Source organism: Pelophylax lessonae, assembly GCF_965119305.1.
Source record: "Pelophylax lessonae genome assembly, chromosome: 5".
NCBI lineage: Eukaryota > Metazoa > Chordata > Amphibia > Anura > Ranidae > Pelophylax > Pelophylax lessonae.
In genome coordinates, this window is record NC_138772.1 from 288,569,245 (window position 1) to 288,589,569 (window position 20,325).

General features: G+C 42.9%; 1 protein-coding gene across 2 annotated transcripts in view; it reads right to left on the minus strand.

Moving 5' to 3' along the window:
- The window catches only part of OTULIN (OTU deubiquitinase with linear linkage specificity), a 135,376-nt gene that overhangs the window by 105,996 nt on the left and 9,055 nt on the right, over nt 1-20,325 (minus strand). Inside the window, exons 2-4 of one of the 2 annotated variants that reach the window (XM_082258412.1) lie at nt 19,144-19,308; nt 15,496-15,714; nt 5,375-5,659 (exon numbers count right to left, since the gene is read on the minus strand). In XM_082258412.1, the coding sequence (XP_082114538.1) occupies nt 5,375-5,659; nt 15,496-15,714; nt 19,144-19,308 (669 nt within the window). The remainder of the gene's footprint in view (nt 1-5,374; nt 5,660-15,495; nt 15,715-19,143; nt 19,309-20,325) is intronic. The other variant, XM_082258413.1, reaches the window with a different exon arrangement.

The window sequence follows — 20,325 nt, forward strand, 5'->3', positions numbered from 1 at the left end:
CCGGCCAAAAAGCAGCATCCGCACATCTACTTTGTAAAACTTTGTGAAAGTGTGCACAGACGACCAAGTGGCCGCCTTGCAAACCTGCATCACTGACGCCTGATGGCAGAAGGCCCAGGAGGAACCCGCGTAGAATGTGCCTTAACAGGGAAAGGAGAAACCTGACCCTTGATTGAATAGGCCTGCACTACCGTCTTTCTGATCTATCTGGAAATGGTCGCAGCAGACGCGGCCAACCCCTTGCGAGGTCCATCCGTAAGGAGAAAAAGTGAGTCCGATTTCCCAAATGACTTGGTTGCTGCCAGGTACACCCTGATCGCCCGAACTGCAGTCCAGAGACTGCAAGGCAATCTCCTTAGGATGCTTAGGCTTAGGCAACACAATGACTTCATTCAGATGGAAACCAGAGACAAACTTAGGAAGGAACAACTGACGAGGGAGAAGCACCACTTTTTCTCTGTAAACCACCAAATAAGGTGAACGACAAGACAATGCTGCCAGCTCGGACACCCTACATGCGGAAGTAATCGCCATCAATGTTAGCAGAGGAATCTCGCAAATGTTTTCAAAAAGAGGTTTCTGAAGGACTGGCAGTACCAAATTGAGGTCCCACAGAGGCAACGGAGACCGCACAGGTGGAGCCAAGTGGCGAACCCCCTAAACAAAGGTGCGAACCAAGGAATGCATAGCTAAAGGATGTTGAAAGAAAATCACCAAGGCCGAAACCTGCCTCTTGACGGTACCCAAGGGCAGGTGCTGTTCCACATCTCTTAGGAGAAACGCCAAAATTCGAGCCACCGAAAAGGAAATAGGAGAAACCCCCGAGACTCACACCACGCAATATACGACTTCCAGACGCGATCGTAAATCTTTCTAGAGGTAGATTTTTTAGCCTTCAATAGCATGCAAGTCAGACAACCCCCTATCCTTCAGCACCTGGCCTTCAGCAGCCAAGCCGTTAAAGCCAGCGACTGTCAAGAGGGATGGAAGATTGGCCCTTGGGCCAACAGGTCTTCCCTGAGAGGGAGTCGCCAAGGGACATTGGCGACCAGCCATAGCAGATCCGCGTACCAAGACCGGTCTGGGGCCACAAGGATGACCGGAATTCCTTCTGACTAGATTCTTCGCAGGAGTCTCGGCAGAAGTTTGAGAGGGGGAAAGGCGTATATCAGACTGTACAGGCCCCAAGGAGCCACCAGTGCATCTGTGGCGTCGGCTAGAGGATCCCAACACCTTGCCACGAAGCTCTGCACCTTCCTGTTGAGACGAGAGGCCAACAGGTCCACCTCGGGAGTTCCCCACCGGAGACACAGCTGATGAAACCCCTCCGGATGAAGTGACCATTCTCCTTGGTCCAAAGCCTGTCCACTGAGGTAATCCGCCTGCCAATTTTCCACCCCTGGAATATGCACAGCAGAGAGAGCTGGAACGAAACGTTCCGCCCACCTTAGAATGCCGCTACTTCCTGAGCCGCTAGGAAACTTTTTGTGCCCCCTTGATGATTGACATATGCCGTGGCATTGTCCGATTGAATCTGTACTGGACACCCCTGAAGACAAACCACCCAATGGGCCAGAAAGTCTGATCACCCAAAGTTCCAGTATGTTGATCTGTAGCCTGGACTCCTCCAGAGTCCAAACCCCCCTTGGCACAGTTCATGCCCAAAACACCACCCCACCCGTACAGGCTGGCATTCGTGGTGATCACCGTCCAGTACAGGAAAGGAAGGATTATCGCTGCCGGAGAGCCAAGCCACCAAATCAGGGACAAGCTCGTACCCCAGCTCAACAGGATCAGATTGTCCCGATACGGTGGATTCTTGTCCCACTTGGCAAGAATCTCTCTGCAGAGGTCTTGTATGGGACTGTGCAAACGGAACCACCTTGTAGATAGAAACCATCAGGCCTAGCAACCGCATGCAAGTCCTGAGAGACGGCTGACTGCTGGACAACAGAAGTCGAATGGCATCCTGCAGCTTCTGGAGCTTGACCAGTGGGAGAAACACCCTGGCTGAGGCTGAGGCCGAGTCCAGAGTCAGACCAAGATATTCCAACTTGGTGGACAGAACCAGAGCAGAGCTGAAAAATCAGAGTCCACCCGAACTCCTGCAGAGTTTGCGCAGTGATGTCCAGGTTGTCCCGTAGAGCAATCGGAGACTCTACTTGTAGAGGAAGATCGTCCAGGTACCCCAGCACTGCAATCCCCCGCTGTCACAACAATGCTAACACCGGGTCCAACACTTTTGTGAACACCTGAGGAGCTGAGGCGAGACCAAAGGGTAATGCCACCAAATAATAATGCTCCTCGCCCACGGCAAATTGGAGAAAGTGCTGATGTCTGGCGTATATCGGGATATGTAGGTAAGCGTCTTTGATATCGATAGAGGCTAGAAGATCCCCTTGATGAAGGGATGCCACTACCGAACGGATGGACTCCATCCGGAACTTCTGTACCTGCACAAAGCGGTTCAGGGGTTTGAGATCCAGAATTGGACGAACTTTGTCTTCCTTCCTAGGAGCTGTAAATTGGTTTGAATAAAAAACCCAAAAACATTTTAAGTTTGGAACTGGTACAATCACTCCTTGCAGCAGCAAATCTTGTACCGCCCCAAAGAGACCACGCAAGTGGTCTGGGGACAAATCGCAGGTTGGAAGGAAAAAACCTCTCTGGAGGATAAGACCAAAATTCAATCTTGTAGCCAGACTGAGTCAGCTCGTTGACCCACCGGTCTTGAATCAGAGAGGTCCGACGGGTCCTGAAAAAAATGAAGACATCCCCCTACCTCAGATACGGGTGAGGGCGCCCCTTCAGGCAGAAGAGGAGTTGTCTGCAGGTGTAAAAAGGACCTGCTCTCGACTTACCAGGCCAGGGCCTCTTGGAACCTCCGGAGACGTTCCGAACGGATTTGGATCCTTTTTCTTGAGATCCTGAGGGACGAAAAAAACGCTTATGAGCCGAGAAAGAAGGACCATGTCTGCGACTAGACTCCTTGCCCCTGGAAGCCTGTGGGAGGAGAGTACTCTTCCCTACCGTGACTCCCTTAATGATTTCATCTCCCCACACAGGGGAGATCCGCTAAGGCCTTCTTGGAAGCTTGGTCCACGGACCAGCATTTCAGCCATATCATGCACCGAAGGACCACTGCTGTCTCAGACTGCCTAGAAACGAAGGGAGCCGCATCAAAGATTAACTGTAACCCCCTCCAGATCCTGGCGCAAAGGCTTAGCCCACTCTGTCAAGGTCTGAGACACCAAGGCAATGGTGAACACCAGCCTAAAGACTGAACCAGCCACAGTAAACATGTGCCGGGCCAAGGTCCTTCCTATCAAAAGGGTCTTTAAAAGCCGGAGATTCCTCCACCGGAATCAGGGTGGATTTGTTCAGCCTGGAAACCGGGGAATCCACCACAGGTGGGACCGTCCACTTTTTTAACAGAGACTCTTTAAAGGGGTACCTTCTAGCGAAATGCTTAGGAACCACCACATTGCCTTTAGGGAAGCCCCACTGATTTGCGACAATTTTGTCAAAATAGGCGGGAAAAGGAAAAACTTTTGCCGCTTTTGAGGATTTTCGGGTACTGAAGGTGACCGGCGCCTCAGACGCAGCTGCATCCTCCATTTTTAGTTTCCCGCACGGATACAACCAGTGCCTCCACCAGCACTTTTTTTATGCGCAGCTGCAGTGGAAGAGCACCCAGGAAGTGTGGACACAGACCCAGCAGGGTGACTCGCGTGCCAGATCAGACTCAGAATCTGAGGCGACAAGGCAGGTGAGGGCAGGTGGACGCTTTTTGCTGGTTCTGTTTCGCATAACCAAATCCACCTTGGACACTAATGACTCCAGAGCCGCCGCCATTGCAGACATGGTGGACTAGGACTCAGAAGGGCCCGCCACCTCGGAGATGGGATGAGGGGGTGAAATTTGCTCCAGGGACTCCATGTTGACCAGGGAACCACACAGGCAATCTTGAAAAAAAAAAAACACTGCTAGTGACCTTTTGCAGCCATGCTAGCGGCACTACAAGTCTCAGCACAGCTGAATCGCTGCTATAGCAGAGAGAGGGAGATCCTTTAGGGCACCCACAATAACTCACCACACCCAGTTAGCACAGAGCAGAGCGCTGGATGCTGTACACCATGCGGAAATCAGAAAGAAAGAGAAAGTCCAGGAGTCAGCACTTGAGGTCTCCTGCCACAGTCACAGCCCACAAGGCTCCAAAAACATGGCCGCCGTTCTTTTCAGTGGGAAACTACAAGAAAATGGCCGCTGGACTACACAAACATGGCCGCCGAATACACAGCTAGCCATCCACGGCAAAATGGCGGCTCCACATGGTGCCCACATGGCTCCCGGGACCCACAGGGGACACCAAGGGACGTCTGTACAGTAAAGGGAGGCCCTGGCAGGAGCCCCCACCAGGACACCCCCCAACAGACCGTGCATTCGGCTGCCAACAGTGTGCCCCCATCACCTGCTCGACCCCCAAAACGCACCTGGGGGGGGGGGGGATCAGGAGGCGGGAGCTAGGTGTGGGAGGATGGGGAGTGGTCCATCTCCCGACATATGATGGGACTCTGTGTGGGAAAGAGGAGAAACGGGGATCCGACCATCCCAGTGAGGGGCCCACATCCACCCCGAAAAGCCACCAGTGAATGGGGGGACACTACTTACCATACCATGGAACCAGGTGGGCACCGCTCCAGGCAGACCACCTCTCCATCTGAATGGGGGTGCTGCGGGCCAGGAGACACGTTGTAACTCAGGCCTGGACCAGGTCGTATGCGTCCTCGCGGGATGTGTAACTCGCAGGCCAGCCCCCGTCCAGTGGGGCTAGGTCACGACCGACCTAGGCCGCGGAGCTGTGGTCTGCACACGGTCGCTGGACTGGGGAGACCGTAAGAATCTAGAATATCCAGTCCATCGCCCAGTCCAGCAGTTGATTGTAGTTCTCACAGGAACAGAAAATAATAAGAGAGAAAAAAATATGTTTAAAAAAGAAAAGATGCTGGGACCAGAGATCCCAGCAAGGAACTAGGTCCTTACTCCTGACAAAGGCAGAAAAAAAACGGAATGCCTATTGCAGAAGTGGGAGTATACCCCCTGCGACTGCCCAATAGGCATGGTAAAGCTTTGTCCTGCCTAGTGTCCTACTCCTGTAGGGGGGCAAAAATATTCTGGAGCTGTGTCCGTCAATGAACGAAAGAGAAATATTTTTTACATGCATTTTTTTCTGAGAGAATGATAAGCGAAAACTGCTTCGCTATCAGTGACCTGCCTCTCCCCTACTCTAAAACTACACCCACAGTATTTGTAAAAGTTCTACTGACAATCTAATGACTGCATCTGGGTACCCAATTAAAGCCCGAATACTCACATTTCCACAGACATAATGTTTTTTTCTAAGGTACATGGCTGAACCGGCCCATCTTTGCTTTCTGAAGTCGTTTCAGTACTTTTAAAAGTGCTGTCCTCATCTCGAATATTCTGACCTAAAAGCTCTGGGCTATCATTTTCCGGTTTCTTTGACAACAAATGACTTGATGCTTGTGCATCTTCATTTTCTTCTCTGTCTGCTTTGGAGTCTTCACACTTATTGGATAGTGGCGAGACATCTGTCACTTGCTGCAGCTCACATACAGGATTCCTCACAGCTCTACCTCTAAGCAGGAAAAAAAGACAGGACACATTGGAATTTAATATGTGTACAAATAAAAAAAACGCCACGTTACTTGCAGAATACCTATATTTTTACGTTACTTTATACTAAAATCAACTGTATGATAAAAACAAAGGCTGACAACCCAGACCTAAACATAGTATTCTAGTTAATCCCAAGAACTAGTTAATCCCGGTTGCTGATCGCTTAATGTCTACTGTTAAATAGTTCAGAAGCTTGTTGTGATCCTGAGGACGAAGCTCACATCTGTTGTTATGTGATATTAAATTAAATCTGCTTGTAACCCTACTCCTCCAGCAGTTAAAATAAAATGGTGCGCAAAAGTAACTTTAATTTTATACGCTTACCCTTTGTAACTGTTACCGCATTTTAAGAAAATGTATGCTTTTATTATCTTCCTTGGAGAAGAGTACTCTTGACAAGTACTGCCCCAATCTCAACTGGCTACATAACATAGCCCTAACTGCAGAAAAACAACCATTATTTCCAATGGATGACAACAAAAAAGAATGTGATTTCTAACAATAAGGCATTTGTGAAACCATAAAAATATATTATCATTATTAATAATATTATTAATAATAAAATTATTAAGATTGTGTGTCTTTGCTGCCCACATGACATAAATGAAGTAAGCTCTGTCAATCAGCATGCTGTAATGGTGGTAATGTACTTGGATGTAAGGACTTTAAAAGGAACCTCCCAATCCTAATATATATATATATATATATATATATATATATATATATATATATATATAATAAAAAAAAAAAAAACTTTAAAACCTAAATGTAGCTATTTTTTTTTATATCAGCTCAGGGGACACTACTTACATTCAATACAAAGTGCCTCTGCTGGCTGCTTTCTTAGTTACAATCCGAAGTCCCCCTACCGGTAGAATATTTCCTATGGTGCTGTGGGTGTTATGAGGTTTAGCTGGGTATGCATGCAATGGAGGATAGGCAGATGAAAGGTCCCCCTCTTCTATTCATGGTTCACTTGTCAATGATGAAAAATATAGTACAGCTTCTATGAATGGAGAAGGGGTGTGGAAAGGGCAGGCATAGTGGGTACTCTTGACGAGTGCCTGTGACAGGTCCAGCAGATATTATTTTCCCCCGCAGAACCAGAAGATTATGGTTGTAGGGGTATTGGGGGCTAAGGACTTCAGATTTCAAGAGAGCAGCCATAAGAACAAGCACATTTTCACTGTTCACCCGTTCCAACAAGGCAGGGAAAAGGACTGCTAAAGAAAAGACATTAAAGTAGAACTATAGGCAAAACTTTTTTTTTTTCCATTTTGGATAGATTAAGAGAGGGTTATAACCTCTGTCAGAGTTTTTTTTTTTTTGCCATCTGTGTCCCATTGCGGAGATAAACCATCACTTCCTGCCCTATAGCCAAACAGGAAGTGAGAGGAAATCCATGTAAATTAAGGGAAATCCTTAGGGACACCCAGGTCACCAGAACCAGTGTCCCCATCGGAAAGGTTTCCGCTCTATAACTTTTCAGGGGACAACTCAAAATTTGGGATTTTCTTTTACTTTCACTAATAACGGTAAACAGGAGTAAAAAATAGGAAGGTTGTATCTTCTTAATGGGGACACAGACAGCAATATAAACTGTCAGGAATTCTAATCCCTCACCACTCTAAAACTTAAGAAAAAGAAAAAAAAAACTGTTGCCTTTAGTTAAAATTTAAGGAACATTGACAGCTACCAGCCAACATTTTGTACAAATGATATCAGTCAAACCCGACAGCTTCAGTCCCTATCAGGGATGTAGAACAATCAGAGAGGTTCCCAATAAGGTGATCAATAATGCAGGTCATACATGGGTCGAATTCTGAACGATTTGTTGATCGGAAATTGAAAATGTTGTGCATTTTGTAATCCAATGGTGCTACCATTGATTTCGATATTCGACCAACCAAGCCTTTAAATTTACCTCATTTACTACAGAAAAGAAGATTTATGGCAGTGAATCGTCTTTTCTTTCCAGGTTACAGCACATGTGCATTTCTTTTTCAGTTATATTTCTCGCACAATTCTCCCATCAATAATTAGAAATGTATTCCTTTTTCAAAAAATTTCCAACATTCCCGATCACACTAATTTGATAGCCGCACAAAAATCAGCCATTGCTGCGGCCACTCTAATGGTCGAAAACCTAACGATTATTCAAATGTGCCATTTTCTAACGAAAAATTGTTCAGAATTTGAAACATGTATGGCTGGCATTAGTCACATATGAAGGCTTCATTAGGAAAAAAAGGTTTTCAGCTTGCAGAGGCCTGCCGCCTGAAGATGGCGATGTTCTTCTCTTTAATGCCATACTATTGTCGAATACAATAAAATTATATATATTGCAAAAAAAAAAAAACACAACACCAAATGAAATCCTTTCATTTTCTTTAAGAAATTACATTTAAATTAGGTAGTGAAATTAGTGACACATTTTATAGTCAGGTTTATGGTAATGGAACCAACTTTACAAATCAAACAGGAAATCGAATTACTACGAGTACTTTTTCTTTACTTCTATCATTAAAGGCCATTCCCACTGGTGCAATGTGGGAAACCCTACGTTTCAGTGCCAGCTCCCGCATCGCACACTGGTTCACACTGAGATCTGCGAACGCTGGGGGTGTCAATGTAGGGTTAAGAACACACCCAGATTAGGTTCGCAGATCGCAGTGCGAACTGTGAAATGCTGCAGTAATTGGATCGCATAGGAATGATTATCCATGCATTCTGATTCCAGTGCAGACCAAAAAAAGGGTCCTGCACCATTTTGCTGCGAATGCAATGCAATTTCAGCCATACAGTTTGCATGGCTGAAATCGCATCACAAAGACATCGCATGTGATCCGCACAGCAATGCAGTGCGAATTACATGCCATGTCTGACATCGCACTAGTGTGAACCGGCCCGTAACCTAAAACTCAGAAACAAATAACTAAAACTGGACTCTAGGTAGGAATTGAAAAAAAACAGGTAACTTAATTATGTACTCATGTGTGCTGGGTATATATTGTTACCTATAATTTCTGGTGTATCAAGTCCAGAGGATTGCTGTGGGCATTCTGAATACAAGGTTTCTCTGAATGTACAAGAGAAGGGGAGGGGTGGATAGAGGTCAGGATTTCACCTTGCATTCAGTGAACAGAATAGAAGGCACTTTCAGAGTAAAGTAGTTAAGGGCAAGCGAACCCCCTACCATTACTGTACCAGCAGCAGAACTCACAGCTGCTGGGCCATAGGATCAAATCTTATAGTAGAATGGGCAAAAAACAGCAATGATTTTTAGCAGCCCTCTAGATGTACTATACCAAAAATTACCTATTTCTAAAGACCTGCAAACTTTATCCCTCAACCCCTTTAACCACTTGAATAGTCCCTGTATGTGTGTGTATTTACCATCAATATCTGTATTAGCAGTACCAGAATGAGGAATCTTCTATAGTGACTAGCAGATGAACTCTGAATCATGTGCATAAAGATCTGCATACACAGTACAATATTCACCCCCTCTGCTTACACTTTCTAGATGCATTTAGAATTTTTTTGTGCATCTAAAATTGTAACAGTGCGGAGGTAGACTCGGAAGCTATGCAGAAAAGTCCTTTTTACAGTATTTTAGGCACACTATTTAGCCATAATAGGTTCAAATGCTGCACACTTTAAAATTCTATGTTGTTTTATACATTTTAACCCGGCGCTGGGACCACTTTTATGCCAAAGTGGACAGGCCCAACGTTTAAAAAAATACCGGGGTTATGGAAGGAATCTGCTCCCATAACCCCGGTAGGTAACATCAAAGTAGAGACGTAAATACGCAGTGGGCAGTCCGTAAGTGGTTAAATCTAATTCATACAAGCATTCCTTCTGCAAAACAAATGCTACACATATTACACTTACATGCCATGCAGTGCTATCCAAAAATGTTGTGCTAACAACGCCCAATCTTTCATTATGGAGCTTTGATCTACGCTGTAAATACTCAGTCACCCTGTCCAGATTATAAAATCGGCCCTACCCATTAAAAAAAAAAAAAAAAAAAAATCACCATGACTCACAAATTAGGATGTTTATTTTCTTCATTAACACTGAACTTCAAGCCGATATTTGCAATATCAACTATTCAGTAAAAAATAACATATTTAAAAAAAAAAAAAAAAAAAAAAAAAAAAAAATGAATAATTTGGATAGAGAAGAAGGGTTATTTTTCCATTATCGGTGTCCCATTAGGGAGATGTCCCTTCACTTCCTGTCCCATAGACAAAACAGGAAGTGAAAGGAAATCCCTGTAAATTAAGGGGATCCCCATTGGAAGATTTCCCCTCTATTACTTTTCTGGGGAAAACCCAAAATTTGGGACTTTTACTTTCACTTTCAACAATAAAAGTAAACAGGAGACATAGAGAGCGTAAATCTCCCACACTGCAGCTTGAAAAAGCCCCGTACAGCGTTGTTTGTTTTTTTACTGATCTAAAATGCAGCCCATTTTTACAATGTGCCTGTGCACATAGGTGTGTAACCACTTCAGCTCTGGAAGGTTTACTCCCCCTTCATGACCAGGCCATTATTTGCGATACAGCACTGCTTTACTTTTACAGACAATTGCACAGTTGTACGACGCTGTACCCAAATATACAACGTTTGTCCTTTTTTTTTTCCTGCACAAATAGGGTTTTCTTTTGGTGGTATTTGATTACCTATGCGGCTTTTATTTTTTTGCTCTGTAAACAAAAAAAAAAAGACCAAAAATTTTGCGAAAAAAAAACCCCCAATATTTTTTTTTTCCAAAACCCCCAATATTTTTTACATTCTGCTATAGAACATTTTACAAAAAAATTAAGTAAAAAAATGTCATCAATTTAAGCCCATATATATTCTGCTCCATATTTTTAGTAAAAAAAAATCCCAATAAGTGTATATTGATTGGTTTGCGCAAAAGTTATCGTGACTACAAGCATTCGATTGTACGCTCTTCTGAGCAGGGCCCTCTTAATCCTCTTGTATTTTATTGTATTGTATATATACTGTCTCCTGCTAATATTGTAAAGCGCTGCGTAAACTGCTGGCGCTATAGAAATCCTTATTATTAATAATAATAAATGGGATATTTTTTTTTTTTCTAGTAATGGCAGCGATCAGTGACTTCTAACTGGACTGCGATATTGCGTCGGACAAATTGGACACCTGACTGACACTTTTTGGGGAGCAGTGACAATAATAGAGTGAAAAAAAAATTGCAGTCACTGTACTAATGACACTGGCAGGGAAGGGGTTAACATCCGGGGGTGATCAAAGGGTTAAATGGGTTTCTAGGGAGTGCTTACTAACTGTGGGGGAGATGCTTTGACTGGGAGAAGGTAAAGATCTGTGTTACTGCTTAATAGGAACACCGGAACAGTACAGTCCCCTCTCACAGAACGGCTGTCTGCCTTGTTTGCCTGTCTCCCGAATGATCAGCGGGTACACAGCAAAAGTAGGTCGCGCGCGCCCCAGACCCAGGAGTGGCACAAAGTGAGCACCCTGCCACAGTATATGTGCATGGGGCGTTAAACAAGCACTGCGTATTATTGAGTACAAAAAAAAAAGTAAAATCTGCTTTTCTGGTCGGTATGTTGTGCATATACGCGCATAAATATTTTGAATTTTTATAGATTTTTTTTCCATAAGGAATGTATTGTACACACGAATGTGCATATGCGCAAATATGTGAAATGCTAATGCTCAAACATCAGTACCCTATGCAAGAGGCCCAACAGGGGCACAGACAGCAATTAAAACCCAACAGGTGTTCTAATTCATCTCCGCTCTATCCAATGCTAAAAAAAAAAAAATATATTATATATATATATATTATATTATATATATACATATATATATATATATATATATATATATATATTATATTATATATATACATATACATACATGATACCTTTAGTTATACTTTAAGTGCCGGTTCACATTTGTTACATAGTTACATAGTAGGTGAGGTTGAATAAAGACAATAGTCCATCTAGTTCAACCTGTGTAGGTGTGTGTGGCTGTACTCATCTCACATACCCCTGAATGTTCTGATCCTTGAGATGTACGTCTAAGAGTCTTTTGAAAGCCACCATACTACCCGCAGAAACCACCTCTTGTGGTAGAGAATTCCACAATATTGTAGCCCTAACAGTAAAGAGCCCCCCACGTTACCTGAGGTTAAAACGCTTCTCCTCTAATCGCATTGTATGTCCTCGAGTCCTCATGCAATCCCTTCGAATGAACAGCTTTTTTTCTAAGCTGGGATCCCCATTAAGATATTTATAAATTGCTATCATGTCCCCCCTCAGACGTCTCTTCTCCAGGGAGAATAAATCAAGCGATTGTAGACGCTCTTCATAGTCAAGGTCCTCCAATCCCCTAATTAGTTTAGTTGCCCTTCTCTGGACTCTCTCCAGCTCCAACACATCCCTTCTGAGGACTGGCGACCAGAACTGGACGGAATACTTGTGTGATGCAGGAACGTTGCGAATATGCAGCGTAATCTCCCACATCACATCCGCACCTCTGGCAGTTCACACTGCCATATGCTATACGCAGGGGGTGTCAATTTAAAGTTAACGACACCCCCAGTTGTGATCGCATATCACAGTGCGATCTGCAAGTTCGCACAGAATCGGATCGCACTAGCGTGAACCACTGTGCGATTCGATTCTGCTGCGGATAAAGAAAAAGCCTCATGTGCAAGTTTATTGCGGATGCGGTGCGAATTCAGCCATACAAAGTGTATGGCTGAAATTTGCACCACACATGAGATCGCATGCAATTTAGGAGCAGTGCGCTCCGAATTACATGCAATCTCCGTGATCGCACTAACATGAACCGGGGCTAAGCCTCTCAAGTCTCTTGTAATCCTTTACACAGCCGAACTCAGACTGAAGAAGGGCCAAAACAACTAAACTATTATGAAAATAGTTGTCAACTTTTCATAATTGATTAGTTGGCCTACATACAGAATGCATTATTTGTTTACATATCAGGAAATACAGTGCAGCACACATACAGCTCAGTACACCCTCCATACATCTCAGTAAATGCCTGAGAACTTGTGAATGTAAGAAACAATGCCTCATGGGACATGTAGTCCTGGGCAGGAAGTGAGTGGTTCAAAAGGGGCACTCTATACAATGCTATTGGGGCACTCTATAGGCAGGAGGAGCCAAAAGTGTCGATGTGGGACCGCAAAAAAGGAGAATCAGGGCTGCTCTGTGCAACAACATTAAACAGAGCAGGTAAGTATAACACATTTTTTGTTAAAAAAAATAAATAAATAAATAAATAAAATACTTTAGACTCTGTGTAGAGAAGATCAGCATCTGAACCCTGAGAAGGTGGAAACTGATTGACTGGAGGTAATATAAGGCATTACAACTACATTTAAGCACTTAGGACCCGGAGGATTTGGCTGCTCAAAGACCAGGGCCTATTTTGCGATTCGGCACTGCGTGACGTTAACGGACAACTTTGCTCACAAGAACATACGGAAAAAGACTTCTAAATCACAAAAAATACATGTCGCTCAAGTGTAAATCCAGGCTAAGAATACCAGTTGCCTGGCAATCTCTAGCTGTCTTTCTGAATGTCCTGGAATGAGAGAATATCAATGTGATGTCACAACTTCTAAGCTACATACTTTGCATGGCAGCAGGAAAATAGCATTTTCGGAATTGAACAATAGCTGCCCCAATTTACTCTCTGTATGTTTACTTAAAATTACTTAACCACTTCAGCTCCGGAAGGTTTTACCCCCTTAATGACCAGGCCATTTTTTGCGATTCGGCACTGCGTTACTTCAATGAAAAATTGCGCGGTTGTGCGATGCTGTACCCAAATGAAATTGACGTCCTTTTTTTCCCATAAACAGAGCTTTCTTTTGGTGGTATTTGATCAACTGTGCAATTTTTACTTTTTGCGCTATAAACAAAAAAAGCACCAATTTTGAAAAAACAAAAATATTTTTCACATTTTTTATATGAAACCCCCCCCCCCCCCCCAAAAATGCAAAAATCAAAATTTTTTAACATTTTTGGCCAATTTGTTTTCTGCTACATATTTTTGGTAAAAAAAAAAAAAAATAAGCGTATTTTGATTGGTTTGCGCTAAAGTTATTGCGTTTATTAACTAAGGGAAAGATTTATGTCATTTTTTTTTTTTTTTTTTTTAATTAGTAATGGCGGTGATCTGTGATTTTTTTGGGGGGACTGCGACATTGCGGCGGACAGATCGGACCCCTGACTAACATTTGACACTTTTGGGGGTACTAGTGACATTACTACAGTAATCAGTGCTATACATTGCATCGCACTGTTACTGTAAAAATTACACTGGCAGGGAAGGGGTTAACTTTAGAGATCCAGGGGTTAAGTGTGTCCCTAGGGGCGTGCTTCTAACTGTCAAGGGGTGTGGCTTTTGATGTAACCACAGAGACATACGATCCTATATAGCAGGATTGTATGATCTCTGCAGTTACACCAGGGGAGAATGACAGGCGGCTTTGTTTACATCAGCCGCCTGCCTTTCTCCCTCTCCAGCGGAGATCGCAAGTGACCGGCGGACATCGGAGCCACCAGTCACTCGCGCGGGGATCCCTGTGAACGAGCAGGAGCGCGCCTCCGGCGGCGCGCGCTCGCCCCCTATTGGCTCGTGGGCGAGTGACGTACCGATACGTCACTTTGCCAAGGAGCGGCTAACCGCCGCAGTATATGTACTTGCGGCGGTCGGCAAGTGGTTAAAGTAAACTTTTATCAGTATTGTACATTATATTTAAAATGATCATATCCTTGAAAAAAAAAAAAAAGTCTCAGCTTTTTCGTTTAATATAAAAGATTTAGATCTCCCTTCCACCCTTCATATAGCTTCATGTCGGACTCCTAGATAAAAAAAAAAAAAAAAAAAAAGAAACAAAATGGCCAAAATGGTGCTTTTGCAGAAATGCACTACAGTTCATTTAACAGTTTCCAATGGGACACTTTTAAATCTATGCTTTTTTCAGCCACTGCGTAATTGGAAAGGGTCAAGGACTTTTTCCAATGCAAAACTGTACTTTTTTTGGTTCAATAGACTTCAATGGAGAGGCTGCAGAAAAGCGTGCAGTGTGTTTTTGCAGCAATTTGCATTTTTTAATCTACCCAACAACAAATTAGCTCAAAAAAAATTATAAAAAAAGAAGCAAAAATCGCAGCAAAAACACAAAACACACAGCAAAAAGCACTGCAGAAACGGATCAAAAGCAAACTGCATAGGTGTGAACCGAGCCATATGCTGACCATACACGTATCTGTTTTCGAACGAGAATATTCATACGAAAAATCTTTGTACATTTGCTGAATGCCGATGGAAAATTTCACTCGCTTTTAACATTCAGTTTTAAAATTAATGTAATTTCTGAACGAAAACCACGTACTGTCTGATAATTCCTTTGACCAAGAAGTTTTCTATTCCGCTCCTTCGAATTTTCCCGTCACGGTGCTCAAGAACAAACGTCGAATTGACCCCACTAACGATTAGAAAATTGAAAGAACATTCCTAAAATGAAATTATTTTTGAAGGAAGACATTGTTTTTGTATAACATCTATCCAGGAAATTATAGGCTGCTATACCTGCAGAAGGGAAGCAACCTCACTTGTAGTAAGATGTCTTGTAACAAGTTCATATGGATAGAATGGTTAATTATTGACTAACATTTGCCCATATTGTGTATGTATATTTATTTTTTTATATATAGTGGACAAAAGCAAGCTAGTAAAAGGCTTTACCCATCGATCCGGAGAGGCTGGGGAGAGAGAGATTTGGACCTCTTGCAGCAGTCAGGAATGATCATCATATCTGTATTTTCATCATCTACCGGTGACGTTACATCTGATGACCTTTTTTCAGCCACACCCACAACAGCAGTATTCTGGGGATCACAGGCCATTATTTTTGGATGCTGATAAGTGCAAGCCTCTCCAGAGTCAAGACTATGAGATTCTCCTCTAAATAAAAAAAAAAAATACAAATTATATTATAATATATATATATTTATATTTATTAGGAATACATAAAACTGCAATTAAACAAAAAAATTACACAAATCCACATAAAATGGAACCCATGTGCTGTGGAAGTCTGTAAGCCCTCAGTGCCCATTACACTAAGAACCTGTAGGAAGATTACATCTGATTAGCTAATACAGATTACTACACACCACAGCAAGCATGTACTGCTTTGACATGTAAAGCCAGGGTGTCACCCCTTTAAAACATGCCTTTAACGCCTACACACTAGAAGTTGCTTCAAGAAGTTGTGAAAGAACTTGAATTGCAAGCAGCAGGCAAAACCTTGTGTTAGCCAAATACAATAGCGTGTAGCTTTACTTTATCCATCTTTCAAAAACTGTAAATGAATACCATCCAACCAAATACTGTCTTAAAAGTCAGAGAGCTCGGCATGCAATACACAGCAAGCAGACGGATATCTAGGCTTGCATCCAGCATGTTTAATAATTGGTCGGCCCATGTGTCTTTCACTTTGTTTTCCCAACAGGCAAATTTAAAACTCTTATGGATAATTATACAATGATATTACACAGTGGCTAGGTGGTTAGCATTTCCACCTAGCAGCGCTAGGGTCACCGGTTTGTATTCCACCCACGGCACTATCTGCCTGGGGTTTGCATGTTCTCTCTGTGCATGGGTGGGTTTCCTCCGAGTACTCAGGTTTCCTCCTACACTACAAAGACATGCTGGTAGGTAAACTGGACCTAGTATGTATATACTAGCGAGTCTGGGACCTTAGCTCCTTGAGGGCAGGGACCAATGTAAATACTAATAAATACCGTATTTATCGGCGTATAACACGCACCTCAATTTTGAGAGGGAAGTTTCAGAAAAAAAATTAAATTGCAAATGAAGAACTTTGAAGCAAAATAAGGGTGGCTCAGAACTTTTTTTTTTTTTATTAATATTACCACTTATAAGGTAAATAATGTAAAATGACTGTCAGCTTGTGTCTCTCTCTTAGCTCCCATCCCCTTATCAGGAAGTGTTTTCCCCCCTCCCCCGGCAGACTTCTTTTCATACTCTGGTCCCCTTTAAAGCGGTTGTAAACCTAAAAAAGAAAAAAAAAAAAAAACCCTGCAAGACAAAGGCATAATGAGCTAGTATGCATCGCATACTAGCTCATTATGAATTACATACCTTAGAACGAAGCCCCGACACGGACCCCCGGACACCGCTCGCGGGAGTCATTTCCTGGCAAGCTCCTGGCAAGGAAAGCTGAAGGTCCGCCGGACCTTCAGAGCGCATGTGTTGCTCGCGTGAGCGGCTGCATGCAGTGCAAATATCTCCTAAACTGTGCCAGTTTAGAAGATATCTAAAGGAGGGTGCAACAAATAGAAAATGCATACACTAATTTGCGACATTAGCAGCGCTACAAAATAAATCACATAAATCATATAGGTCTAAAACATCATGGCTAAAAAGGGTTGGTCAACGAACATAAAAGCTTTCAAAAGTCCATCAGTGGTCAAAACCTCCTGCTGATATATATATATATAAAGCTTTCGGCCAAAGTACAGTCCCAAGTACCCGTGCAAAAAGTAACATGGAAGAATGTGAGGCTAGTAGGAATGTCCGTGTACCACCACCAGCAAGCCGTGATCACCCGTCAGATTGGAAACTCACCAAATCTCGGATAACAACAGGCCTTAAAGTATCAACGCTGGCTCCTCCACCGAGACCATTTGCACCAACCGTCTGGCTCTTTAATATGAAGCTTTGTCCTTATCACTCAATTACCATGTGAATGCAAGCATAAGGGGACACATAGCGTAATTCTGCCAAAAATTTATTAAAGCAAAGAAACACCCATTCTCCACAGCAATATACTCACAAACGAAACATGTAGTAAGGCATAAGCGAATGCATAAGCATGAGAACGTCATAAGCAGGAGGTTTTGACCACTGATGGACTTTTGAAAGCTTTTGTGTTCGTTGACCAACCATTTTTAGCCATGATGTTTTAGACATATATGATTTATGTGATTTATTTTGTAGCGCTGCTAGTGTCGCAAATTAGTGTATGCATTCTCTATTTGTTGCACCCTCTTTTAGATTTCTCGTTTTATATAGCAGCAGCTTCCACCTTTACGGTTTATGCATTTTTGCCTGTTCTTTTAAGCATTTTTTAGCGCTGGGTGAGTAAGCGGTTTTACACATATTAGTGGTTTGATTTCTTGCTCCTTCTTATACAGTTTAGAAGATATAAATTGTACCTACAGGTAAGCCTTATTATAGGCTTACCTGTAGTTAAAAGTGGAAAAAAGCGGTATACTACCGCTTTAAAATCAGTGCACGCTGCTGCAGGGAGGAGGGGCTGTCAGCTAGTGTGTGTGTGTGTGTCTCTTAGCTCCCCCTTCCCCTGTCAGAAGTGTGTCTGTGTTCAAAACTCCTCCCTTTCTCACATATTTTTACTTCATTAAATTACTTGTACCTGACGGGTACAAGTTCTGTAACTTTCTCTCATCAGCCAGCAAACTCTCGAGAGTCTGCAAACTCTCTCGAGCAGTGCAGAGCGTTACCATGGTTACGCTCCGACGGCCACGAGAATTCAACTGCTGTGATGTGTTCACCTGGAGCAGAGGAAGGCTGCTGGAGACCTGCAATGCTGGTCCTGGGTGGCACGGGACTCACAGGTTTTCCGAGCCATTACTGGGACATCCACTCACCTTAGATTCACCGCTATGCGGCATGTACCTTGGCTTCTTAACACTATATTGGCGTATAACATGCACACATTTACCCCCTATTTTCAGGGGAAAAAAGTGTGTGTTACAGTATATGCCGATAAATACGGTATGTATAAAGCACTGCATAAAATTGACAGCGCTATACAAGTACTTGTAAGAAATAAATAAAAAAATACGTATAAAAAAAAAAAAAAAAAAGAAAAAAGAAAAAGAAAAAAAATAAATACGTATTAAAATAGAACTCCAGCCAAAGTTTTTTACTGCTGTTAGTGGCTCCGTTGTTGAGATCCATGCCAACATCCCAGGACAGAAATCAAAACTGTTAAAAGGTGGGATTTTCCACTCACTTCTTGTGTCTCTCTAACAGGAAGTAAAAGAATAGGGATACTGTGCAATAAAAGTAAATAAAAGTTCTCAATCGACTGAGCACCAAAAAAGAATTGGCTGGTGTAACTTGCACAGTAATTTACACAGTAAAAAAAAAAAAGGAAGATCAACTCCAGCCCTAAATGCCCAATAAAGCAGAACATATATTCTTCATCGGTTTTAGTTAAAAATTTGGATGATAGTAATCAGTATTTTTCCAAATTTCACTGCACTTGTGTGTGTCACATACAAACAATAATGCAAGAAACGCTCACTATAGATAAAAACGTTTCCATCATGATAGACTCACCCATTTTCTAGATCAGGCCCTCTGTTATTTGCAGAGATGATGGGCTTTGTTTCTTTAAATGATGACACATCTATAGCACAGTTGAGAAATTCAGGTTCTAGCTGTTGTGTACTTTCAGGTGTACATTCTACTTCCTCTTTCAGTGTCACATCTGCATCTTGCTTGCTGTGGTGGAAATGGAAACATTTACTATTACACTGTGACATAAAAGCTGCATACATGTTTCAGGGGAAGGCGGAGTATGAGTGGGGATTCATAAAAGCTTTCCAGATTTACTCACTACTCATGATCATGGTAAGACCGACCTATTGTTCAACCTTAAAGCATAACTCCACTTTTGTTGAGAAAAAAACATTCCTCTCTGGGGGATCTATGTACATTACAAGGATTTTAAATAACTGTTGCAGATTCCTACTTCTTGTTATTCTGAAGAAAGCCCTGTTTGCTTCTCTGTGCTGAGTGGGTCAAATGGGAGTGGTTTCATAATTATCTATCAGCTGTGGCAGCTGCAGGGCTCTAATGAGGAAAGCTGCTGGGCCTGCATCCCATTAGACGTGTTCCTATTGGGAGTATCTCACCAAAAATGAAATTTTTATTGCAGGGGATGCCAGAACTCTGACTTGTATCTTAGGCAGACTTCTGGGAATATTGGTGAGCCAATCACACAAGCAGGAAATTATGTTTCTGGGGGTGTGGTTGGTACACATTCTGTGTACAGAACACCTCCAGGTAGCCATATTGCATTGCATTTTCAGAAAATAAGTCCCGGTTCACATTTGTGCGATGCGGGAAGGCTGCGAATATGCAGCGTGATCCCGCATCGCATCCGTACCTCTGGCAGTTCACACTGCCACATGCGATACCCAGGGGGGTGTCAATTAAAAGTTAACGACACCCCCAGTTACTATCGCAGTGTGATCTGCAGAATCGGATCGCACTAGTGTGAACCACAATGCGATCCGATTCTGCTGCAGATAAAAAAAAAGCCTCATGTGCGAGTTTAGTGCGGATGCGGTGCAAATTCAGCCTTACAAAGTGTATGGCTGAAATTTGCACCGCACATGAGATCGCATGTAATTTAGGAGCAGTGCGCTCCGAATTACATGCGATCCTAGTGATCGCACTAATATGAATCGGGGCTAAAACAGCTGCAGATTGAAAAGAAAAAGGTAACTTTTAATA